The sequence below is a fragment of the Otolemur garnettii genome, unplaced genomic scaffold, assembly GCF_000181295.1.
Source record: "Otolemur garnettii isolate 467f Iridium unplaced genomic scaffold, OtoGar3 scaffold00049, whole genome shotgun sequence".
NCBI lineage: Eukaryota > Metazoa > Chordata > Mammalia > Primates > Galagidae > Otolemur > Otolemur garnettii.
In genome coordinates, this window is record NW_003852444.1 from 10,754,973 (window position 1) to 10,782,176 (window position 27,204).

The 27,204-nt window shown below is 36.1% G+C and overlaps 1 protein-coding gene across 2 annotated transcripts in view; it reads right to left on the reverse strand.

The window, feature by feature from the left end:
- The window catches only part of EXOC4 (exocyst complex component 4), an 812,900-nt gene that overhangs the window by 718,292 nt on the left and 67,404 nt on the right, over positions 1-27,204 (reverse strand). For both annotated transcript variants that reach the window (XM_012806281.2, XM_003791609.3), the window contains exons 5-6: positions 25,750-25,859; positions 8,233-8,476 (exon numbers count right to left, since the gene is read on the reverse strand). In XM_012806281.2, coding sequence (XP_012661735.1) covers positions 8,233-8,476; positions 25,750-25,859 — 354 coding nt within the window. The remainder of the gene's footprint in view (positions 1-8,232; positions 8,477-25,749; positions 25,860-27,204) is intronic.

Genomic DNA, 27,204 nt, shown 5'->3' on the forward strand with positions numbered 1-27,204 from the left:
GTTATAAAATTGCAAACTCTATGATGTTTGGGATGTTAAAAAGAGTGTTGTCAAACTTAAGCATGCTTAAGAATCATCTAAAAAGCATACAGAACTCTGCGACTATACCCAGAGATTCCAATTTAATCACCCTCTATGGACAGTTTGCATTTCTAACTCTCAGGTGACATTGGTGCCGTGGTTCCTTAGACCCACTGTAAGAAGCGCTCAGACTTCTTAAAAAAAAAAAAAAATTATTTCATCTTATTAAAAAATTATCTTCTTTGCTTCTTTTTATTTATTTCCTCATTAAAATTCTTAGGCATTTGATATATAGCCAGCCCTAAATCAGGCTGCAAACACAAAGTTTACCCCCTCTTATTAGAGACCAGTTCTGATTAGAGACCAGAGCAAGGGGCTGGGCTAGGAGCTGGAGGAGTCCAGATAATAGAAGCACAGCCTGAAATACAAATGAAGGTGCTTGAATCATATATGATGCCACCCCTACACGTCACCAAAAGAAGATTTAATTTGACACAAGGTTTCTGTTGGTTTGTTTTGCAAGTGTCACTTTGGACTTGGAGTACCTTTATATCAGGATATTACAAGTGCATGAAAATGACAGATCTAAGAAGGCAGCTCCCACCATCTGCCACACAGAGAAATAGCATGACAGCTGACATCTCAATACAGTTAGAACAACCCATGAAATAGATTTTGTCTATTATTCCTTTAGCTGATCAGATCTCTAATTACAATCAGAGGACAATAAAAATTCAGAAAGACGGCTCTCCAACTTCACATCTACAAAAGTACTGTAAACATTATGCCATGGCTACTTTACCATCTATTATGGAGCTATTATCAATTAATTTATTTAAGTCTTACTAGGAAGTACATAGACTTGGGACCTTCCATGGTAATGAGTCGTATGTTTTAGTTAACAATTGGAGTACTAAGTCCCATATGGAAAAGATTAATTCCTTTCATTTACTCTAAAAATATTTCAGTAAAGCTGCAGGGGATATGTCCTAGTTGAAGAATAGTGGAATTTCTTCTATATGTCCCTGGTTCATCCTACTCATCCCCTTCAATATTTAATAGTTGGGTATATTTAAGGCGTGTTCTCCCTGATACATGTAATCAAAAGCAGAGGTTTAATCAAATGGAATCATAATCACTGAAGTTAAATTTACTTGCTTCCCGCTTGCTTTGATTCGAATTAACTACTTTTCTAAATTACATCGAAGTCCTTCCTGATTCCAAGCATGTCCAGGTGCTACACGCAGGGCTGGGAAATGGCTACAAGCCACAAGGACAAGTGCTTGACCTTGCTCCAAAGCTGCTCTTAACGGACTTTTCTGTAAAATAAAATGACCAATTCTTCCAAGTCCTACACTTCATTTACTTAGTACAGTAACTAATACAGAAGGAAGAGATGCAGAGGAAAGCTCTTCATGTGAAAGAGAAATGCTGCCTGACTCAGGCCTCGGATCTCGAAGAAATCACGAGCAATATTTCATTTCTTTCTCTTTCCATAAAAACGGTACTTGTACTATAAAACTAACCTTGGGGCCTGAGATTTTAGACGTTGTAACTGCAAAAAACCACTTTACAACAATGCTGTATCATGTCAGTATATTCTCATACTGAGTGCTGGACTCTAAATTTTAAACATATATTAAATGTATTTTTTCAAATTCTAGAGCAATACTTCAGTGTATTTCTAAACACTACAGCCTTCATAGACTGAGAAGGCAAGGAGGAGGTGAGTTTTAGCAAATGAGACAAATATCAACCTTGAAATGAACCATGACTATGAAGTAGACGATTCAGTGTTAGAATAATTCAGCAGTCATCGCAACTAACACTGATAATCAATTACATGGCAGATAACACAGGCAGCAGAAACAAAAGGAGTGGACAATCCCTTAAAATAGAGTGTAACAAGTGTCAGATCTGTTTAAAAGTAATATGGCCACATCTTCTGAATTCATATGTATCAACGATATAAACATAAAGAATGAGACTATATAAGTACTTGGAAGTTTTATTTATAATCTAAGAGTGGGGAAGATCTAAGTTTGACACAAAACCCAGAAGCTATACAAGAAAACATTGATAAATACAGCCTCATAAAAAATTAAAGAAATATCTACAGGCCTAGAAAGATCACAAAATCAAAACACAAAGAAACTTGGGCAAGGGGTTGCAAAATAAATCCCAAAGAACTAATTTCCTAAATATATAAAGAGTGTCTGCAAATCAATTAAAAGGCAAACATACTGGGAAAATACAATTTGTTGAAAAGGAAATAAATGTTTGAACATTATCCTACAGAACATTTCAAACATTGAAAGAGTGAAGTAATAGGTAATGAACCACCTAGTCCCCATCACCCTGCCTTAGTAAACAACATTTCATGGCTTATAACATCTATGTCTTCAGTCATTCTCAATTAAAATTATTTTGAAGCAATATATCCAGATATAACTCAGATATCTTTACAACAAGTTACTCTGATACAAATGAAAAGACGTTGAACCTCACTCATAAGAAGAAAAATGCAAACTGAAACCACCTTGGAGATATCATTTTTCACCTCTCAGACTGGCAGCAATAAAAGAATTTGATAATAAAATCTGTTGGCAAGGGAATATAGGAACTCTAAAATATTATCCGAGACATGAAAAATTGGTATCATCTCTAAGAAAAGCACACTTGGCAATAATCAAAATTTAATCAACCACAGAGGTCAGCAAGTACTATGAGAATGGCATATCGAGAATCTGGCTGCTTTCCTTCTCACAGCTTAGACGTCAATCTCATGCTAACTGAACAACTGAAAGAACAATTTGTAGGTGCTATCACATGAATGGAGCTTGACAGCTATAGTGAGTATAAAACAACAATAAAGGCTGCCCTACTTGATTTTTTAAAAAAAGCTACCTCCTGAACCCCGCCTGCCCAAACTAGGTAAGGTAGCCTTGGTTTATGTTTTCATGGTACACTCTGCTTATGTTTCATAGCAATTACCCATCTGTAATAGCATAGTTATCTGAGGGCTCTCTGACTAATGCCTTTCTTCCCCTGTAAATTCCATGAAGACAGAGACCATGTCTGATTTGTCAAGCATTTTAGCCCGACATCTGGTCCATGGCAGATATTCAATACATGTGGACTTCATTCTTGCATTCAACAAATATTTATTATGGGTCAGGTGGGCACTGTGCTAGATTCTGGGGATAAGATGCTGAACAAGGCAAGCTGGTTCTCTCTTCTCTTCCATTCTAGGGGAAGTCAATAAATCAACAAATAACCAAACAGGCACATATACCTACCTAACAAATGCAAACAACGAAACTTAAACATTTGTATCCTGATAGTAATCTGAAATTTGTTTTAAAAAGTGCTTTCAAGGAAACAAAAAAAGAAGCTTAATGAACACTCCAGTTGGCCTACAAACAGGTTATTACACTTTTCCATAAGAAAATTTAGTTTTGTAAACATATACCCCCAACAAGCATTTTCATTTCTAATGATTTCTTCTGATTAAAATAATTTGAAAAACAAATCAATTTTTAACTAATTTGTATTTCACTGTAACTTAATATAAGTTATAAAGCAAAGGAGAAAAACTTACAGCCATACTACCCAAACACAACTACTTTCTGGGGTCAATGAATGATCTCCTAAAAGGAAGAAAGTTCTCCTGGTAGCCATGGTGCCAACTCAATCCTTTGTATGCTCTTTAAGAGCAAGGGTTCTACCACAGTGGAGCAGGCCTCCAGAATCGCTCCCTGCAATTAATTTTTGTCTTCACATTTAAAGAGACTTATTTTCAAATACATGGAGTATTGCCTCAAACATGCCAGTCATTCTCTTTGTTCCACATGCTTCTCTCTCCCATATTCTTGACAAGACACTGCACCTTGGAGATTTTTTTCATCCATCTCTTACTTCTGCTTTTCCGATTTGTTAAATATTACAGAACTTCTTCCAGCTTCTTTGAAATAAAAATAATATGAAAGTACTCAGGAGTCAGACTTTGGAAAAGAATCAACAATTAGGCAGCAGGAGTCAGAGAAATTGGTTCTGAAAAACAGAGGCTGCAGGCCACATTCACCATCTGAAGCTGAAGATGCTGCTTGTCTTTCTGGGGAAATAATGGGTAGCAGGTGGTTCTGGTAAATTAGTAAGTCACGTGTTACCCTAATGTTTATCAAGTTGGCAATAATGGAAGTTGAATATTTTCCTTTAATAGAAAGTGAAGGTTTAAAGACACCAATAGATTATGAATTAATAGAAAAGACAAAAATCTTTCTCCTATAAATAGACAACAGATAGTTTGGGAGATCAAAGACAAAACAAAATAAAATAATAAATGGACCACCAAAGTGATTTTTAAAAACTGGCTGGGAAAGCATTCTGGCTCTGTAGGAATTGAAAGCAAGACAGAATTCACTAGCCTGGTTCCTTCTACACTTCTAGCAAAATAGCACACAACATTAATTCTCTTTACATAAAGATAAATGAAAACAGCCCTGCAATGTATCACAACCAGAATATATTTAATAAGATGATGGTGAACGATGAAACTTTTAAGGAAAGTTACTGTACTGGTAGCTTGTCGTAGAGTAGCTAATGTTTTGGAACAGGCTATTTCTTTGGAGGGCAAGGGAGAAAATATGCAATATGCATGTCGGGAAGGGAAGACTCATGATTCTTTTTGCCTGTGCTCAAATTTTCTTTCAAAAAATAACAAATTCTTACACTTTCAGTCATAGGATTCCCTAGATGGTACAAATAATAGTAATAATAATAATAATGCCGAGTATTGTCATTTTACTTCTCTCTGAAATAAATGCTGCTACTCCCTTCCTAAGTAAAGTTCAACGCACACAAAGCACCACGCAAGCTTCAAGGGATAATTTGACAGTATCTTTTTTCTAAAATTCCAATCGTCTGGAAGCAACAATGCTGATCATTTTTTAATGACGCTGATTAATTCAGGAGAATTAGTTCTTGAGGAGTTTTAAGGCATTTGATAGCATACAACCACTGGATCCTAACTCAGAATTATCAGTCACGTGGAATCCCAACTCAATACTTTAAATCTCTGCTCCTCTAACACAGGGGTTTACCCCAATTATTTGCCCTCTCTGTGCTATTACATCTCATAACAAAGGGCGTGGGCCCCAAATTTTGGATTTGTATGTTTTATAAAGTAGGATCATGTTATAGACATGAAACCAAGACAAATCGCTTGCTCACATGTTAGTATCCGATATATCCTACCTATAAAAGCTTTCAGAAATACAGGACAAAAGAAAAACTTCGGGGGGTGGGGGGCGAGGAACCCTGCTGCTGACTCATTCCTTATAGAGAAACAGCTAGCATTTCCTGAGGCAGTGTGCTGAATTTCTGCTTCTAGGGCTCTAATTTCCACTCATAAATACTGGAAGGCGCTTAGGCAAGGGAAAAGGAAGAGGTCAAAATCCTATGAAAGATGCAGGGCTTTTAAGGGTACTGTAATGGGATCTGCAGAAAAGCTATTGATCTGTGCCCTTTTGTTTCACTTCCAATATATAATATAGTAATGTTATTTCCCTATGAAAGTTCAGGGTATTCATCTAGGGACTTTATAGCAACAAGGCAAATAGCAAACCAGAATTGTAGAGTATTTGTTAGTAAGGAGTTAAAAGGTCTTTCGTGGAAATCCTGGTGCCAGGCGAGAAAGAAGAAAAGCAAATTTCAAAGAATCATCCCCCAGCTTCTCTGGATCATGATGTGAGTGATCAAAGAACAGGAAAGTTGAGGACGGTTCCAATAATGAATAAACATGTGTATTCATACATGTACATGCAAGTATGTAAGCACGCGTATAAATAACAGTACTTACTGGTGCTACTCTACTAAGCACCACAATCTTACAACCTTACCTAAAGCAAGCAACCCTGAAAGACGGGCAGGAACACCACGGTAGTCAGGGGTGCTCTCTAAAACCCAAGAAACCTGCAGCTCTGAAACGTTCTATGGCAAGAGTGGGATACGAGATAGTTTCGTTCCCCAATCGTAGCCCTTGTGAGTAAAGTTTACAAGGAAATTAATTTTTGAAGAATTTTAAACTATAATTAAAATAAATGTTATTTAGATATACAAAAGAATATAGAAATGTAAACACAATATATTAATTTTTCTGAAATGTTTGAAGTCAGTCTAGGGAAATCTATGCTAAATGAGCTATTATCTTTTCTCCTTAAGTTTATCATCTTTGGCGCCAGCCACATACACCTAAAGTGGTGGGTTCGAATCCCCAGCCCGGACCCGCCAAACAACAATGATGGCTGCAACCAAAAAATAGCCGGGCGTTGTGGCGGGCGCCTGTAGTCCCAGCTACTTGGGAGGCGGAGGCAGAAGACTCGCTTGAGCCCAGGAGTTGGAGGTTGCTGTGAGCTGTAATGCCACGGCACTCTACCCAGGGAGACAGCTTGAGGCTCTGTCTCAAAAAAAAAAAAAAAAAAAAAGTTTATCATCTTTAAAAAAAAGTTCAAGCCCTAAGTACACATGTGTTGTTAAAGAAATTCTGTCTAAAGGAACTCAAGCTAGACTTCCCATTTGATCCTGCAATCCCATTACGAGGAATCTACCCAGAAGAAAAAAAATCTTTTTACCATAAGATAAAGGACATTTGCACTAGACTGTTTATTGCAACTCAATTTACAATCGCCAAAATGTGAAAACAGCCTATATGCCCACCAACCCAGGAATGGATTAACAAGCTGTGGTGTATGTATACCATGGAATACTGTTCAGCCACTAAAAAAGATGGAGACCCTATATCTTTTATATTAACCTGGATGGAAGTGGAACACATTATTTGTAGTAAAGCATCATAAGAATGGAGAAGTAAGAATCCTATGCACTCAATCCTGATATGATGACAATTAATGATCTAGCGCATGGTGGGAGGTGGGTGAAGGGGAGAGCAGAAAGAGGGAAGGAGGGAGGGGGGGTGGAGGGTAACAGTGTGTGACACACCTTTTGGGGGCAGGATAAGAGGGACTTTACCTAACAAATGTAATCAACGTATCCCAGTTCTTTGTACCCTCAAAGAATCCCCAACAATAAAAAAAAAAAAAAAAAAATCTGTCTACAAAAGAATGATCCATTTTATAGACTGTCACTCTTCAGGTACTCATTTGAGCAAAAGAGCCGGTGTGCTCTACTCTGCCCTCGGTTCGCATAGGAAACTGTCATTTCCATTGGCCGTTTCCTCCTATGCTAAATTCTTGCACTGTACAAGTCCAATGTACTGGGGATTTGGGGAGTAGAAGCAGAGAAGAAAGAGGAGGGAACAGAGATCCTTTCATAGCGATTCTTTGATTTTCTAGGCAAGTCCCAATTTCAAACATCTTATTCTACTGTTAAACAACATTAGTTCATGATGCCTTAATTTTGTTTCGCAAACATGATCTCCTAGTGTATGAGAGCCATAACTAGGATCTCAACAATTTCAGAGTTACTCTTATGAAATAATAAATATGAAATTCAAATCTTATTTATTGTTTTAAATAAATATAAAAATTCCTGAGGCTGATTTGCTATTGGCAATTGTCACAACACACTGACGAAGAAGGCATGAGACCAAGGAAAGATCGTAAATCTGAGAATCCCACACGGACTTCTGTTCAACTTTAAGAGCAGGCACTTGTTGTATGAGCTTCAGCTAATGCTTCATCTCTGAGCTCCACTTCTCCTGCATAACATGCAGATACTAATAACTTAGTAAGAATTAAATAATATGCAGGGTGGACATAAAGTTCATGTGCAATTTACTTTGTTAATACACTTTAAATTACACACAAACTTTATTTCTACCTTTATATAAATGGCCATTTATGCTGCTTGGTACTCAATATACATTCAATAACAGCTTTATTCTTTCATTCAATTTATTTGTTCACTCAAACGCAATGTATTTGAATACGGACAACATTTAACAGCATGCCCATATTTTTCATTTAATGTATTTAAATATGAACAATATGGTTTAAAATTTCTCAATGACCTCAAAAACCAGAGAACTGAATTATGCCTAGTCAAGCTGATTTTACCAATCTGAGTTTATATGGGCTGAAGTATCTACAGTTCACGAAAATAACATCAACAGAAGGTAAGTGACTTACGCCCCACTCTAGAAAATGTACAACACATAGAATGATCAAAAACACAAATTGCATCCCCTCCTACCTTGGCTGGTTCTCCACGGTGAGGTTCTCACCCCTCTGATAGCCACTGTCTGCCACCTGGGTTGTAGACCGCTTCACAATTTGCTTCAGCTCCTGCTCCAAGCGCTCTTTGATTGCCTTCACTGTCTCCGGGATCTTCTTCAGTTTGGCCAGCCCCTTGATAAGGATACCCATAAAAAGGGTGCTGTTCTCCTCTGGATCCAGTTCTAAATCCTCCTTGACATCCTGCAGATTTATCTCCCTCGCTGCAAAGTAAAATAAGAATAAGAATAAGAATAAGAAGAGAAATAGACTCCACTATAAAATTCAAAAGCAAGCAATCTAATAAATGGGATCACTGCTTTGATTAGTCCCTTAAAGTAACTGTAGAAGTTTTTTTTTGTTGTTTTGTTTTGTTTTTTGAGGCAGAGTCTCATTATGTCATCCTCGGTAAGAGTGCCATGGCATCATAGCTCACAGCAACCTCAAACTCTTGGGCTCAAGTGATTCTCTTACCTAGGTCTCCAAAGCAGCTGGGACTATAGGTGCCTGCCACAACGCCCAGCTATTTTTTTTTTTTTTTTTAGAGACAAGGTCTCACGCTGGCTCAGGCTGGTCTTTGGTTCTTTGTTTGCAGATTTCAGCTCAACTAGAATGCAAGCCATTCTAAGGTGTTTATCCCTGAAATGGTATTAAAATCTACTATGGAATAATAAAAATACCCCAGTATATGGAGCAAATTCTTGTAACCACTACATGAAGTCTCTAAAGATGACATGGAATCCTCTGTAGGTTATTCCCAGTTTCTTTGGAGGGGGTCTCCCAATTTATAAAATGCACTTCAGTAGTTCTTCAGTAGGGAAGATAGCAGAATAGGAAGTACCAGGAACGTCTATCCCCACCTAGACAAGAAAGGCACAAGCAGAATCTGTCTGATGCAAATAATTTGGATCTCTGGAATCAATTAAAAGTTTGAAATTTTCCACAAACGCTTAAATGATAAACTGCATTAATGTTGGTCATTAGCTCTTTGCACAATAGCAACTACCTATCCACCCACCAAGCCCCCTGGCAGGCATCACTGTACCTGTTTCTGGAGCAGCTTGCACACAACTGGCTAGAGTCAGTGTGAGCAAAAAGGATACTGCTCTCTAAATATCAGGATCTACGCTCCACTCACAGAGGTACGAAGAGGTGGGTGCCCATTGTCATTGCTCCTCCTCCAAATTTTCAAGCTCCTCCCCCTTTTGCTGAAGTGAATCACTTTGCTTTCATCTTTCCCTTTCTCTCCCTTTGAGAACCAGACATTAAAGAAAAGGACCTCCAAAAACAATGTTGTGTACAGGAAAAATTAGAAAGCGACTGCACCAGGTAAAGGCATAGTCTTAGAAAAGACCTGAAAATTCCTTACATTAACACCCAGGCCCATCCTTAGGATAGAGACTACCTATGACAAGCAAAACACAAACAATGAAAACAAAACAAAAACAAAAAATAATAACTGATCCTTAGGGCAGAGACTACCAAGAACAATCAAAACCAAACAAAACCCAATAGCAACATCAAAAAACAATAAACCCTGGGGAAGGAAGAAAATCTCATTTCCAGAATCACCATGTTGTTAAGATTCAAAGGTCCACTTTTCCACCAAAAAAAAAAAGAAAAGATAAAATCACAAGGCATCCAAAGAACAATGAAAAGATGGCCCATTCAAAGTAAAAATAAATAAATCAACACAATTTTCCTTAAAAAAAAGTGATAGGTCTACTTAAAAAGAAAACTTTTTAAATAACTGTTTTAAAGCTGTTCAAAGAACTAAAAGAAACTGTGAAAAAAGTCAAGAAAATGACATATGAACAAAATGGCAATATCAATAAGGGATTCGAAAAACTAAAAGGAAGCCAAAAAGAAATTCTAGAGTTGCAAAAGTATAATACTAGAACGGTAAATTCACTAGAGGAATTCAAAGGGAGATTTGAGCAGGCACAATTTTAAAATCAGCCAAAATTAGAAGATAGGATAATAGAAATTATCAAGTCTCAAGAACAGAAAAATAAAAAATTGAGAAGAGGGAACAAAACCTATAGGACCTATATGACATGATTAAATGGACCAAATTATACCTTACAGGAGATCCAGAAAAAAAAGAAAGAAAGAAAAAAGGGCAGAGAGAATATTTAAAGAAGTAATAGCCAAAAACTTCCCAAATTTGATAAAGAACAGAATATAACATCTAACTACTCCCACTAACAGGAAGTCAAAGAAATCTACACCAAGACACAGAATAATCAAATTTTTAAGACACAGAGAAAATCTTGAAAGCAGTAAGAAAAGTAACTCATCACATCCAGGGATCCTCAATAAGATTACTCATAGATTTCTCATTAGAAGGCAGTGGGCAGGCTCGGCGCCTATAGCTCAACCGGCTAAGGTGCCAGCCACGTACACCTAAGGTGGCGGGTTCGAATCCCCAGCCTGGACCCGCCAAACAACAATGACGGCTGCAACCAAAAAATAGCCGGGAGTTGTGGCGGGCGCCTGTGGTCCCAGCCACTTGGGAGGCAGAGGCAGGAGACTCACTTGAGCCCAGGAGTTGGAGGTTGCTGTGAGCTGTGATGCCACGGCACTCTACCCAGGGGGACAGCTTGAGGCTCTGTCTCAAAAAAAAAAAAAAAAAAAAGGCAGGGGGCTAATTCAAAATCCAAAAAAAAAAAAAGCTATTAATCAAGAATCTTCCATCCAGAAAAACTGTCCCTCAAAAGTGAGGGAAAAATTAAGACATTCTCACAGATAAACAAAGCTAAGGGGGCTCGTTAGCCCCAACCCTTCCCTGAAAGAAATGCTCAAGAAAATCTTCTAGGTTAAAATGCAAGGGCCCTAGAGAATAATTAAAAGCTATGTGAAGAAATAAAGATCTCAATAAACATAAATTCCTAGGCAATTATAAAAACCAGTAGTACTGTAATGATGGTTTGTAACAGTACTTTTTGTTTTCTACATGATTTGAAGACAAATATTTTTAAAACACAGCTAACTAGCCTAAAAGCTGGTATTGATATAACTTTAGATTTTAAATCCACATTTTGTTTTCTATATAATTGAAGAGGCTAATCCACTTAAAAGAATACTTTGTTTATGTTTGAGAGCACACAATATGTGAAGTTATAATTCTGTGACATCAAACAACTAAAAGCGGTGGGGACATAGCTTTTAAGGAGCAGAGTTTTCATGTTATTGAAGTTAAGCTGGCATAAATTCAAGTTAGTGGTTATAACTTTGGAATTGCAAATGTAATCTTCATGGTAACCACTAACGATATTGCTATAGTATGTATACCCACAGGAAATGAGAAGGAATTTAAATATTTCACTAAAATAAATCAATGCAACACAAAATAATACAGTAATGCAGCACAGGAGGGACACAACACCTGTAAGGTGCATAGAAGACAAATAGCAAAATGAAAGAAGTCTCTCCTTATCAGTATTTACTTTAAATGTAAATGGATCAAACTTTCCAATCAAAAGGCAGATTAAAAAATCACAATCCACCGGACGCGGTGGCTCACGCCTGTAATCCCAGCACTGTGGGAGGCTGAGGAGTTCGAGACTCGCCTGAGCGAAAGTGAGACCCCGACTCATGAAAAAAATGGAAAAACCCAGCCGGGCGCCGCGGCGAGCACCTGTAATCCCAGAGGCTTCCGGAGGCTGAGGCAGCGGGATGCCCACAAGCCAGGAGTCAGAGGTTGCAGTGAACTACCAAGCCGCTGCACTCTGCTCAGGGGCACAGGGTGGGGCTCTGTCTCGACAAAAAAAAAAAAAAAAATCACAATCCAACTATATGCTGTCTACAAAGGCACAAATAGGCTTAAAGTTGAAGTCTGGAAAGAGATATTCCATGCAAACAGTAGGAAAAAGAGAGCAAGAGAGGCAATCCAAATATCAGACAAAATAGACTTTAAATCAAAGAAGGTTACAAGAGACAAAGAAGAACATTATATATTAATAAAAGGCTCAAAATAGCAAAAAGATATAATAATTATAAAAGCTTAACAGAGAGACTATCACAATATATAAAGCAAAACCTGACACAACTGAAGGGAGAAATAGTTCTCCAATACTCCAATTTCAATAATGGTCAGAACAACAAGACAGAAAATAAGTAGGGAAATGGTAAACCAACTGTTTACTGTTCAGACATACACAGAACACTCTACCCCACAACCAGAGCATACACACTCTTCTCAAGTGTACACGGGACATTTTCCAGGATAGACCATGTTATGCCATAACATGGCATAGGTTAAAACAGATATTATACGAAGCATCTTCTCTAACCAAATGTGGACAAAGACATTAATTCCAGAAGTAAAACTGGAAAACATACAAATTTTGTAGAAAATAAAACACCCTTTAAAAACCAATGGATCAAAGAAGAAATCACAAAGGAAATGAAAAAATTACTTAGAGACAAATGACAATGAAAACAGAGCATAGCAAAACTTAGGAGACGGTGGCAGAAGCATTGATAAGGGAGAAATTTATAGTCATCAATGCTATGTTTAAAAAGACTGAAATCCATGAGGAGAGAGAAGGATATTATGATCAGATTCACGTGGTTTTCTTTGTAACATGGAAGGCATTTGATGATAGAATGTCAACAAATATACATTTTTAAATACTAGTAAAACTAGGGAGTAAAACCAAGAAGTCTCAGCCTCTAAAGATGACAGGACAATTCTGAGGCAAATCAAAAGAAGCCATCAAACTTGGAAATGTAACACTCCAAAAGCAGACAATTTGCTTACTGGTTTTGTTTTATACATAAGCTAGACACCTCAAGCCACAGAAGTGCTCCATCCAGCAAAAGGAACCCCACAGCAAGGGCAGAAAAGAACTTAGCAGCCCCGAGACCATTGAAAGTCAGCATGCTAGAAGAGAGAAATAAGCAAAAGTATAAACAAAGCTTCAGGTAGGAAAAAATGGAATAGAAATTCAGCTGAAACAAAATGCTCGTCACAAAAGGGACACATGTGAGTCACAAACATGACACACACAAAGGGAACACCTGAACGCTGCACTACCTGTCACAAGAGTGACTCACGGTGATGAGGTAGATGGAGCCGAAATCAATAAGGGCTGAGATGAGCCACTTACATGCACACTAAGATGATAGATAGCCCATTAAAAAACAACCAATAAGCGAGGTAAGTTATGTATAATAAAATGCCACAACCCAAAATGGCACATTTGTTTAGAACCTTATCTTTCTGTTTGTCTCCCAAAATCTCCTAGAGCATAAACATTGAACAGATCCAATGTTAATTAATTTACATGATCTATTTCACTTACGGCAGCTGAAAATTAAAAGGCAATTTAAAAGGATAATAGAATCAACTATGACTAGTCTAATAATCACAAAAACCCTATCAGGTCAAATAGAATTATTGGTGCTTTATGGAAAAAGCCACAGACAAAAATAATTTAACTGAAATTCAGGAAGGCCTCACACCACAATTAGAACAAAATATACAGACTTCCAAACTCCAAACCCAAATCATTCCCTGTATCTATGTTGCTATAAAATGTACTCAGTATATAAGAAAACACTTGAAAATTAGAAATACTTGACAGTTCCTTTCCCAATTCCCTTATATACCTTTCATATTTTTTCTTGTTGTGCGGATCTTCACATGGTTTTAAAGACTTTCCTGTCTGATGCTAAATATTAAAAGACTTTAACCAATTATTTCTACTAAAATCCTATAGCCCCAAGTGTTTCTTACTACACACACACATTCCCCTTCAAGTAAATAGAGATGTAGACATATAGGTATGCATGGCTAAGTGTATATAAATCATATCTATGGTTCATGCTAAGCAAAACTTATTAAAAGAAGGGTTTAACTAAGAATCTAGGACTCAGGAAAGAATTAACTAGATGTTATTTAAGGTCCTTTCAAGTGCTACAATTTTCCATTAAATGTAGTTTAAATCTATACATCTCTGATTACACAGTCTATAGCTACTTAAAATGTATACTATAGATGGCCCATTAAAAACAAAAGATAAACAAGTTGAATAATCCCTTTATGTGAGTAAATATTTTATTTAATAAATGACTTTGTCTCCAGTGAGTCCAGAAACCAATCTAGACCACCAGTCCACAGCTGCTTTCTCTCCTCGGTATGTTTGGTAGGACAAGAACAGTAACATGTGAAATCTATACACATGTCACCAAACTGTAGGTAAGGGCCCTGGTAAGACACTTCAACTTTTTATTAAATAAGCTGTATTAGTTCATCTATATTTATACATTTTAGTTAAGGTATAAGACAATCGTAGTCTTTGCCTTAGAAACTCTTAGTAGAAGTCATTCCTTATACAATGCATGATATATAATATATATGGTTCATATATATTAACATGATTTCAACATAAAACTTAAATTACATGTATAATCAAGAATATTATATAACATGAGAACTATCTGCCACTATTGAACAGAATTCCATATAAAAAGGAGCCTTCCAAAACATTGCCAAGCCTAATCAGACAACTATAGTGTCAAGCAAATTACTTATCTATAATGCAGACCTGGCCTGGGAATACTGATAATATTCTCAAGGAAAAAATAAGGAAGATATTATTTTAAAATAATTTGTACAGTTCTGATCAAAATGGTACTACAAATTCGCACTCTTGAGATAATCCAATCTGCTCAACACATAATCATACCTAAAATATAAATTAAGAAAGTAAAATGAAATTGGCTCAAAATTGAGAGTAATATTTCTGTGGATCCAGAGTATGGATCCAAAGAGCTCTGGGTAGAGAATGAGGCAGAGGCAGGCTGGATTTGGCCTCTGTATAGTAACATGTTCCACTGGCCAGGTCTTGTCTCTGCAAGTACTTAACTTGGTCAACTATGTATCTTAAATACTTGGAAACTTACTTCTTACTTCTTTTATTCTAATTAATGCACCCACTGGTGCAGATTGAGAGAAACATCTGATGCACTGACTGCCTCTGGAGTATAGAATTTTGATTAGGGTCTTTCAAATGTTAACTAACTACCCCTGGAGTGTAGATACATGATTAAGGTACTTCAAAAATGTTAACTAAGCACCCCTAAGGTGCAGATTAAATTACTTTAAAGAAAACTACAGAGGATATTACACCTCACTCCAGAATGGATGCAGCCAGAAAGCTGTGGCCACCTGACAGGGGTGGATGTAGGGACCCACCCAAATAGAACCGAGTGCAGGGACACAGAAAGGAACACACAAGTCCACCAGGAAGGGATGAGGGTGCCAAACGCTTATATTCCCACCCCACCTTAACCCACGTGCTGACTTCTTTTTCGAACTCAGCCTGCCACCCAAGTGAATAAAGGCCAGGTTGACCACACAAACCTGGACTCTGCTTCCTGTCACTCACATCTTGGAATAACCTTTCATTTTTAGACCCAAACCTCTCACCAACTGCTATTTGGGGCTATCAGTTCCATGAATCAGGAGTTTACACAGCTTCAGGATAAGATTATGCACAGGGATAGCAGTGAATTTTGAAAGCAAGACCACTAGTCCTTCCATAAGTGAAAATGGGCCTAAGAGGGAAATAATGGCAGGCTTGCTTTGAGGGGAAGTAGAAAACTTGACATCTGTTGAGTCATTTTTCTGTGGGCTAGCCCTTAAAGTACATTATCAAATTTATAGGAAAGAAGATCTATCCTATAAAGTCAGAGAGTAGCATCCAGTAGAGAAAGAGCTACTAAAAATATAACAGGAATATAGTTCAATGAGAGGGACAAGGAACAAATGAATAAACAGTTTATAATAATCACTGTAGTGTATTAGGTTACAGTCCTTTGTCTTTTTTTTTTTTTTTTTTTAAGTTCAAGCACTCGGGGAAATGGTATGATGGAAAAAACATGAGGTTGGCATCACATAATTTTAGATTTGATTAGCATCCCTACTACTTTCTAGTTGTGTGACCTCCCCTGTCATTTAATTTTGCTGAAATTCAAGTTCTTCATCTATAAAGTAGAGATAATACTATCTACCTCACAGAGTTAGGCATATTAAATGAAATAATGTGAAATATAGGTAAAAAATGTACTTTGAGAACTTCCAACTTTGGGAACTCCCAGGTTGACACTGGTGGCTGCTTAGAACCCCATCTCTCAATATTTCCTCTAAAAAACAACACACAACAATAAGAAGAATATATATAACTACATAAAAAGCATCTCCTTAGGATAACTTGAAAACAGAAATTGCCCATAATCCAAAACAACTATAAATAAAAATAAGAAAAAACTAACCCCAGCAAGTGATCTCTTATCCACCTGTCCTCCATCCCTAATTCTGTTGCAAGCAAAGTTACTGTGTGAAAAACTATGACAAAGAAAGAAGAAAGGAATAAGTGATGACCTTAAGGTTGATCTAAAACCATCGCAAGAAAGACAAAGTCAATCCTAAGTCTCAAGATACTGAAAAAGCATCCAAGCAGATCAGAGCACTGACTATAGGGAAGGAACTTAAAAGCAGGCACAATCTTAAGGAACAGTTTTTGAAAAACATAGCTTCTGGGAAAGAAATGAAACAAAAAGGAAGGGAGAGATGCCCTTTGGCTATCAGGCCTTTAAAAGAGAAAGAAGCAAAAAGGGAAGATTCAGGATCCTACAAGATGACAAGCCAGCCAAAACTCAGGAGACCACACACCTTCCCCCGCCACCAAAACAAACAAAAAACCCACAAAAGTATGTGGACTTTGTTATGCCGACAGAAGAGGGAGCCAATGAGCTAAAAATCCTGTAAAACACCCCAATACTATAAAAATGAATAGGAAAAAAAAAAAAAAAAGAAGAGATTCATACTAAGGTATTATACAAAAGACAGAAAGCCAACACATATCAACGGAGGTAAATTTTCTTCAACAAAACAATCACAAAGTACAAGAAAACTAGAAGGCAATACTACAGATTAAATAAATACACACACACAAGAATTTGGGATATGAAAAAACACCGTAAGCCAGAAATCAAAAATTAAAAACAGACATGGACCAAAAAACAGGAAAGTATAAAAACAAAGTGACAAAACTCAGGAAAAAAAACAACAGGAAAAAAGACAAAATTATCCCAGACACATAAAATGAATTAATTAATGCCCAAGAGAGAATATGAATGTTTTTGAATAAATATTTCATTCATATTCAATTCAATATTTCATTCATATATGATACCCTATAGAAATGTTATAAATCAAAATAAATAATAAAGTGGAGACAAAGAAAAAGTTCAAAGAGAAAGTACTGGAAATGGAAGACAAGCAAAGAAAAAATAACACAGCATTGGAATAAGAAAGAAAAAACAGAACTAAAAAAAATTTAAAGATTTTTCAAATTCTCAAAAACTTTTAAAATTTTTGAATCTACAAAATGAAAAATTCCATAGGGCATCTGGGAAAAGTAACTCAAAATAATCAAATCTAAAACATATCCTATAGAAAAACATTAAATTTCTAAGATTAAAAAAATCTTCAAGGCCTATAGACATAAAGATCAAATAAGAGTTAAAAAAAAAAAAGAAATTAGACTGGTATTAGAAATTTCATAAGACATTCTAAGGAAGACAACAATGAAACTGCATTTTTTTAAACTCAGGGAGTAAAACAGTAAACCGCAGAATTTATACCCATTCAAGTTGCCCTTTAATTACCATGACTATAGGAAATAACGGTTTACAACTGAGTAAATTCTGCACCTGTGAGTCCTACTTGGCGATTATTAGATGATAAGCTTCATCCATCCAAGAGATGACTGGGAAAACATTAGCAGAAAGGCTGAAATGAGCATCTGAAATATTTAAACGTACATTTAAACAAAAGTGGGGATGAAGACTGAAGACGATTACACAAAGGTAGTATTTGTGAAAAGGTAACTATAAAAATCAGGAGAGAGAGAATGAGGGAAAAGGCAAACACAGGAATTAAAGGAAACCCACAAAAATGGATATACCAGAGAGTAAAAGTCAAATAAGAAGGTATTAAGAGCATTTTCTAAAAGTATACATTTAGAGACAACCACTAATTTTTTTTTTTAACTTCCAAAACCCTAATAGGGTTCAGGACATGCTAGGTCAAAATATGGCACTTTGGCATTTGATAAAAGAGCAGAAGCAGGAAGGTCACGCTTATCTTTCATCCTTGAAGCAGACCATGAAACCCAGGAAGATCATTCTCTCACCTCCTCCCTCTCTTTTAAGACCCACGCTCCCCTCACCGTGCCCGACCCCACCCCCATGATGTGAGAATTGACTTGCCCTGTATCCAGAGGGAAGCCAGAACTTCATGGATATAAGGAAAAAATCAATCAAACAGGCCTGACAAAGTTCCTCCAGTTTATTATCATTAGATTTCTCTTTCGTCTTCCAATCTTACATTTTGCACAACTTTCCATAAAAATATACAGATTTCCTTGTTTCTTTGGGTCTTCATTTCTAAAAGCACTGTGTCTCATAAAATTTGTAGTAAGTAAACTTGTTCTGCTTTTTTCTTGTTCATCTATCTTTTGGTATAAGGATCTCTCAAGAGAAGATATTACCTTTTTTCTCCTATTGCACCAAAATATTTTGCAAAAAGAACAAAGAATACATATCTCAGAGAGAAGCACAGCCAACATAATATTTTAATAACACACTTTATTAAGTATTATGACAAAGATAAGACAAAACATATCAGTCATAGCCATAGATGTCAATGGATTCAACTCACTATTGAAAGAAAAGGATTTTGAATTTGGCTCACAAAATGAGATCCAAATATATGATACACACACTACTAAAATTACTAAAACTACAATAGAACATCAATAGTTGACCACTTCCTTAAGATGACCTAAGTTTTCATAGACCAGACATGCGCCACGTATACATATCAATACAGAAGGCCTAGTTTCTTACGTTGACCACCTCTGTATGTTAACCAATTTGTTAAAGTCCCTAGTTGGCCAACTTAACAGATGTTCTACTGTAAGTCAGAAAGACTAGAATATAGAGTGAGCAAAAGTATGCCAGTCAAAAGCATTAAACATGACAAAAGGGGCATTTTATTTTAACACCAAAAGCCACAATTCACAATGAAGTTACACCACTTCTACTTAAATACCAAACAACACAGTAACCACCTTTTTGAAGAAAAAAACTATAGAAGATGCAAAGAGATATACAGGAAAACACACTAATAATAGAAAACATGAGTACATCACAAAAAATTAAAAAGGAGACAAAATACATAAACAACATAATCAAATAAGGTAGATCTTATGCGTATGTATATTAAACTCTACTCTAGATAATAAAGAATCCACCTGCTTCTTGAGTACCCATAGAAAATTTACAGTAACTGATTGTATATTAATTTACAAAGAAAACATCGATAAACAGCATCAAGTGAAAACACGACAAACAATACTTGATGTCCAGCTAGATAGTATCAAGAAAAACAAAACAAATACAAAAGGCCATTCATCTTTACATTTAAAATTCTTCTATTATAAACATTAAAAAGGTAAAATAGAAACTGAAATAAGACAATTTTTAAAAAATGATGAAATCCTTTCTTATTAATGTCATGGAACACATTTAAAGCAGTGATTGGAGAAAAATTCCTATCACTAAACATTTTTATCAGTAAAAATTAAAGAATTAAATGTATGACTTAAATTCCTACCTCAAAAAATGTATAAAAGAGTAACAAACTAAAACAAAAGAAAACACAAAGAAGGAAATAATAGTGAAAAGGGCAGGAGACAATGAGGTAGAGAACAAAAACCTGGTAGAACTAATCAATAAATTAAAATGCGGGGATTTCCTAGAAAAAAACTAACAAAAGATACGACTGGTAACTCTTTTGATGAAGAGGGAAAAATAAAAAACAAGAAATGACAAAAAAGAAATACAAGCAAAATTTTTAAACCATAAGAAAATACTAAGATCTCTAAGTAAATAAATTTAAATACATATACTGTGGAATACTATTCCACCATTAAAAAATGGAGACTTTACATCTTTTATATAACCCTAGATGGAGGTGGAACACACTCTTCTTAGTAAAGCATCACAAGAATGGAGATGCATGAATCCAATGTACTCAGTTCTAATATGAAGGCAGTAGATGGGTTAATACAAGGGGTGCAGTAGGGGAATGAGGAAATGAGGAGAGGGGAGGATGGAAGCAGATGCGGGGGCTCATGGGGTATGACACACCTCTTGGTGTTATTCTAAAATAACGTCTGTTTTAAAACATGTTTTAAAATCAGCAAGGGAAAAATAGGTAATCCATAACTGCTGGAACAATTGGATATGGCTAAGAAAACAAACCCATTACTCATGATATAAATAAAAACATAAATTCCAAATAGCTTATGAGAGCCATGTTTAAGAAAAAAACTTTAAAATATTAAGAAACCACAAACTTTTTTTTAAAGAAGTCATAGTAGGAAAGAATTTCTTAAAGTAGAAGAAATACAAAATGTATAGGAAACTGTTGTTTAATCTAACTATATTAAAATAAAATCCAAAACATTTATATAACAATAAAAAAATAAAGATAAGCTATAACTGGAAGATATCTGCACACAATCCATTTACAGAAAAATAATCACCATCCACTTAATTTCTTTACATATTAACAGGGAAAAGAAACATCATAGTAAAAAAAAAAAAAAAACAACTTACTAAAGAGAACTAACAAGTCCACATAGAAAGATGATCAGAACCAGTAAAAACCAGAGAAATGCAATCTAAACTTTAAAATACTATAAAAAATTAAACAAATTAAAGTCAATTTACAAAAATTTGAAGTCTAACAAAAACAATAGAAAGGGCACAGAAGTAAAGAAATAATAGCTTGTGCACTGCTTGGAGGAATCTCTGTTGGTATAATTATCTTAGAAAGCAATTTGACAAAGTAAAATCTAAAATTGACAAATCAAAGCAAATTGACAAAGTAAAATCTAAATTTGACAAAGCAAATCTAAAATCTAAAATCCTATACATATGCACATGTGCATCCTAAAAGTCAGGCTTTGCCACCTTGGAAAATAACAGTACTTATATGACATAACTGGGTAAATCCCCAACTGACTACCCCAAAGCCTAAAGAGTTTGGAATCTCAGGTATCAATAACTCATTTCCAAAAATCAGTGCATAAGAAATTGTCCTATAAGGATATGTACAAGAATATTCATTGCTGTAAGTTTCATAATAATGAAAAACTGGAAACAATCTATGCCTTATATGAGGCCAATGAATAAATTGTGATGTATTATACAATGAAATATTACATATTAGTTAACATTAATAAACTAGAGCTATATTTTCCTTTGAGCAAATTTTTAAAATGTTTTGAGCTTAAAATTCAAATAGTATAATGATGAATATTGTATTACACACTTTAGTTAAGCATAAAATATTCAAAATAATAATATGCTTTAAACAAATAAATATACTATTTAAATATAGAGTAGGACATCCGTAAGATGACCCATCCAAAGGACTGTAATAAACAGGTAACATACAGAGGTGGTCAACATAAGGCACTAGGCCTACTGTACTCATACATACATATGGTGCATGTCCAGTCTATGAAAATTAGGTCAAGTGAAGGAGGTGGTCCATGTAGGGAGGTGATAACTTGGAGGTTCTAGTGTATATACATCAATCTATAAATTACATATATTGTTTCCATGGTTACAAAATTACCATATATACATACATAGAGATAGTAAAAGTATGAAAACAGGCAGGAAAAGGACACAGAGCAATCTCAAAGTAATAATTACCTCTGGAATACAGAAAGGAAAGGAATTGAATACAAATTCATATGCTCAAGGGCCCCAGGGTGGGGGTGGCTTCCACCTGTAATCCTACTACTCTGGGAGGCCAAGGCAGTGGATTGCTTGAGCTCAGGAGCTAGAGAACAGCCTGAGCAAGAGCAAGGCACACGCCACCCCCATCTCTACTAAAAATAGAAAAAACTAGCCAGGCACACATGGTGAGACATGCATATAGTCCCAACTACTATGGAGGCTGAGGCAAGAGGATCACTCAAGCCCAAGAGTTTGAGGTTGCTGTGAGCTATGATGCCATAGCACTTTACCAGGGGTAACAAAGTGAGACTATCTCAAAAAAAAAAAGGAATTCATGCACCCAAAATGGGCTACAATTGACTTGTAATGTTTTATTTTTTTTATAAAAGAGAATCTTAAACAAAATAAAAGAATATTAAGATTTATTAATCTATTGGGAAGTACATGAGGTAATAGATACATTGATTTCTGAAATATAAATGTAATATTCATTTATGATATTGTATTTATAAGTTTATTTTAAACAAACAATAAACTTGGCCTTGCTTTATTTTTACATTTAGAAATACTTGAACTATTAATTCTACTATTCTGTCTCCTTTGTGTACATTCTTCAACTGTACTTACAATCATAATAAAAATCAACAAAGACAATAAATAAATAAGAGCAAATCCAAGGATACTTAGGAAATAGGTTTCTTAAAATGCCAAAGGTGCACAAAGTTAGCACATTACCTTTAGAGCAACAACAACAACAAAAAGCAATAAAATGCCAAAGGTGGTCCTGACCTAAGGGCAGAGGTAACTCCAAAAGAGTCATTATTATGGAGAATTAGATCTTCACCACTCTAGGTATGGCAGTTCTACAGGAGGAAACTTCATCCGCTCTTGTAGTAGGAAACAGCTCCCAACCCGTGTACAGAGAATTCTTTAAATATCAGACTCCAGAGTCTTAAGATACATATTAAGTCTCAGAACAAGACTTCACAAAATAAAATGCATGTCAAAAAACAGCAACAAAAAGAAAAATCAATTAATTTGTGTTCTCTTTAAGTTTTACTGCTTAACTTATGCTTGTATCAAAAAGAAAAGAAGTAAGAAGTCTAGTTTCATTATAGTCATATTCACAGCAATCCCAGCAGGAGCATGAATAAAATGAATAAAGAAGCCACAAATGAAGTGCCTGTGCAGCCTGGGAGTAATTGTTCAGTCTAAATGTTCCAAGGGCGGTTTGCCAAATAAAAAGACATACTAGGAATCCAAAAGCTTAAACCAACATTTTTCTATACTGCTTGGCTTTTTTCCACATTTCTCCCATCCTTCTACCTAAGTTATAGTTGAATTACTACATCTAAATTAGACATTAGTTCCTCTGTACATCACAAAACACTACATGACTGATGAGAATAATAAGAGGAAGGCTTACAAAACAGATTTCCTACATATTTAGAGTAGGAACACCATGAGGCCAGGCTCCACCAAGTGCGATGGTGGTTGAACCTGGACCACTCACTCAACCTTCCTTGGTCCAGTTTCCATATCTGAATGATTTTTATAATAATACCTGAGTAACCAGAGTGTAATTCGTTTTTAATAAATTTATTAGCATGGGTTTCCCCTTATACAAATTGCCTGTTCATATTTAGCCTATTATTCTGCTAGCTTGTTTTATTGATCTATAGCAGTTCTTTATGTATTCTGGATACTTAACCTCCATCAGATAAATGACAATCTGTCCATGTACACGGACTCTTCTGTGAATTGCCCATTATTTTCTCAGTTCTTTACTATCCCATTTCTCTTCTTCAATAATATGTAGAAAAGCTAAGGGATGCCAATCATTGTTCTGTTGATGGGTTACTTGCTTTTGCCAATCTGTGCCTTGACTTTGCATTTTTTAAGTATGTGTTTTATATTTAAAGTAGATGATACATACATGTACAGAATTCTGTACAACTTTCACGATACCTTAAATATCTGATCATAAATTTACATATAGTGGACATAATATCAACAATTATAATGGCAATCACAATAGTATCTGCCATAACTACCTCATAGGAATATTGTATCAGTTAAGTGATATAATCTATTTTGCAAGGTATAACTTACATACTACGATAGAAAATCCCTCATAGAAGTCACCCACAACTCCACTTCTAAATAGGACATATGAAAAACTTATTCACAATCAAAATTCTCATTTAATTAATAATAACATGAAAGTTCTCAGGAATTACCGCCCATCTTAATTGATGACACCCAATGGGAGACCCATTGTACACAAAGATTCCACATTGGAACTTCCTCCATAAAAGCGTCAGTTCTAACTGATTACACCTTCAATCTTACCATTTCACAAGATGACAGCTTTATAAGCCTATGTAAATTCCTCACTGAAAATGGCTATTACTTTCCAGGCTGGCTTACAGAGCAGTTCACAAGGAGACTCTTAGAACTTACAGTTCATTATTAAGAACTGTCCTTTATTATATTTCATCAGCCCATACTTTTATATATACTTAGTAACGTTTTGTGCAGCTCACAGAATAATTTACATCTTCCTCATTTACACAATTCCCTTTAACAACATAATCCAGATTAATACAGTCCTAAAGACTGGAATTGCAATAACTTAAAAAGACCACACTACATAATTTGAAGAAAGTCAAATTGTTATACTTGGCTTCCAAAGATAACTTAAATCAGAAAATAGACAGTGCCTACTGTGGTAAGCAGAATAATGGTTCCCCAAAAACAGCCGTGTCCTGATCCCAAAACCTGTGTCCATTTACATGGCAAAAGAGAGCCCAGATGTGATTAAGGTCAAGAACCTTGAGATGGAAAGAGAAACCAATAGCTTGAGTTACCCAGAAGGAATTAATCCAATCACATTAACCCTTCAAAGAAGGAGACAGAAGAGTGAGTCAGCGAGACGCAAGATGAGAAGGACATGACCCGCCCTTGCTGGTTTTGAGATGGAGGAAGAGGGCCATGAGCTGAATTCCCTGAAGGGGAAGTACACCTGAGGCACCATACAATATTCTCCTAAATCCAGACTCAAAATATAACCTCACACCCCCAACGCGTAAAGATAACCCAATAGGGTATTACCCTAAAGAAGAAAAGATGAGTCTGTGGATCTATCCTCAAAGTGCCATACATGTAGGAGTGTGTAAGCACGTGTAGATGTAGGTCTGTTTGGGAAAAGAGCAGCCACTGGAAGATGCAAAAAGAATTGGGACACAGGACAGAGGTCACACATTCAAAAGCTCTCTAGGACCAGACATGGTCTGGTAACCCATGGAACAGCTGGGTAAGAGCTAATAGGAGCAATAGAGATTACTGTAAAAAGGAAAGCACACTCTTACCGAAAAACATTCAAACTCAACTTTAGAAAAACAGTATTGGTCAAATAAAACACACCTACAGCTGGAACAAGCAGGCAGGTCAGGTTCAGCTGCCAGTTTTCAACCCTGATAATGCACAGGCCCAATCAATCCTCGTATATGGTATTTGCTCTGAAGGCTGAGAAGGGCTCATCACAGCCTCCAAGGCACATACGTCAGGCCCTCTAAACCCAGCCCCCAGAGGCTTCCCCAGGTCTTTGCGTAGGAACAGCAGCATACTAAAAAGTTTAGTGGCTGGAAAATTAAATACTTACTACTTGAGCTTCCAGCAAGAGAATATTGAGAGGTATCAAGGAATTTCCGGGGAGTGGGCAGGTTTGTGACATCAATCAGAGGAACAGGAGACGCATCTTTCACAAGGGCACTGAAGGAGAAAAGACACAGTAATTACCACTTTTTCCAAAACCAACTGAAGTCCCACTACATGTCCAGCCCTTATCACTTCCCTACGTCATATGCCCTCTTTACATTATGACTTCAAATAGCTACCAAGCATATTTCCAATAAACAAGTGACTCTCACAGACAAGGGTATAAAGATGCATTCTAAGGGTTCCAAGCACATAAACCTTTATCTTCTCATTTCAGTGTAATGTATAAAAAAACTATGTAAAAGTATATACTGTATCATCTGGATGATAGGTTTATAATGAAACTTATGCCAAGCAATTTCTCTATCCTCCTTTTATCGGTATTAAAGATTAATTTAATAGCAAAGAAAGATCAAAAGGCATCTTGTCATGATAACTGAATAAAGGCTTAACACTAGTGAAACCTTGTTTAACTTGTGTTTTTCAAACTGGAGTTTCTGACATATTCTGGGAGTTAACTATTCTTGTTAAAAGTCTCATAAATTTTATCAAGTTGAGAATCACCACACTAAATCATGATTTAAGGAATCTCAAACAGCTTAATTCAGAATGTGATTACCCATTTCACCTTTTTCAAAAAGCCTAGCCCCTCACCTTAATAACTTTAGGGCCTCCAAAATAAACATATTAATTTTAAATGATACAAAAACTACAAGAAACAAATTTTCAAGGTGACTCCCATTTACAAGCATCTGCGAGTGCAAGAACGTCGGCAATGCCACGGCCAATAAAACCAGGGCCCCAGCCCAAGAAACTGAATCACAGCCATGGTGTAGCTACGAAAGAGGGCGTGTCCAAGTCAAGTCCCAAAGGTAGAGATCAAAGCCATTATTCTTACTTCTAGTCCTGAAATTTATCATCAGGAGCAGTGGCTACATGGAGAAGTGATCTCAAAGTGGGAGCAGCCAAGAGACCATAGGCAGGAGCTCCCTGAATGAGACGAAGGGTGTATGCAATTGTGAACAACATCTGCCCTGTTGGGTCCATCCCCATCTCCCTCTCTCACTCCTTTTAGAACCAAAGTGTATGTGTGTACTTTTAAACTACTAAATAAACACATTCTTTCAGAAAACTTTCAAAAACAAACTATCACAGAGCAAAATTATCATTTAAGGTATTACTATTTTGTTAATATGCGCTAATGATGATAGACCTTTTCCCTAAGCCTTTGGGATCACTACAACAGTTATTAATTTCTCCCTTTTCACTTATTACAGGGAAAGGGGAAAATATGCTTAAAGCACTGTGTGCTTGGCATGGCCCTCAGTGCTGAGAATTACCAAGTGATGACTAAGATAGGATCTAAACCAAACTCACTATATTTCCAATCGTTACAATC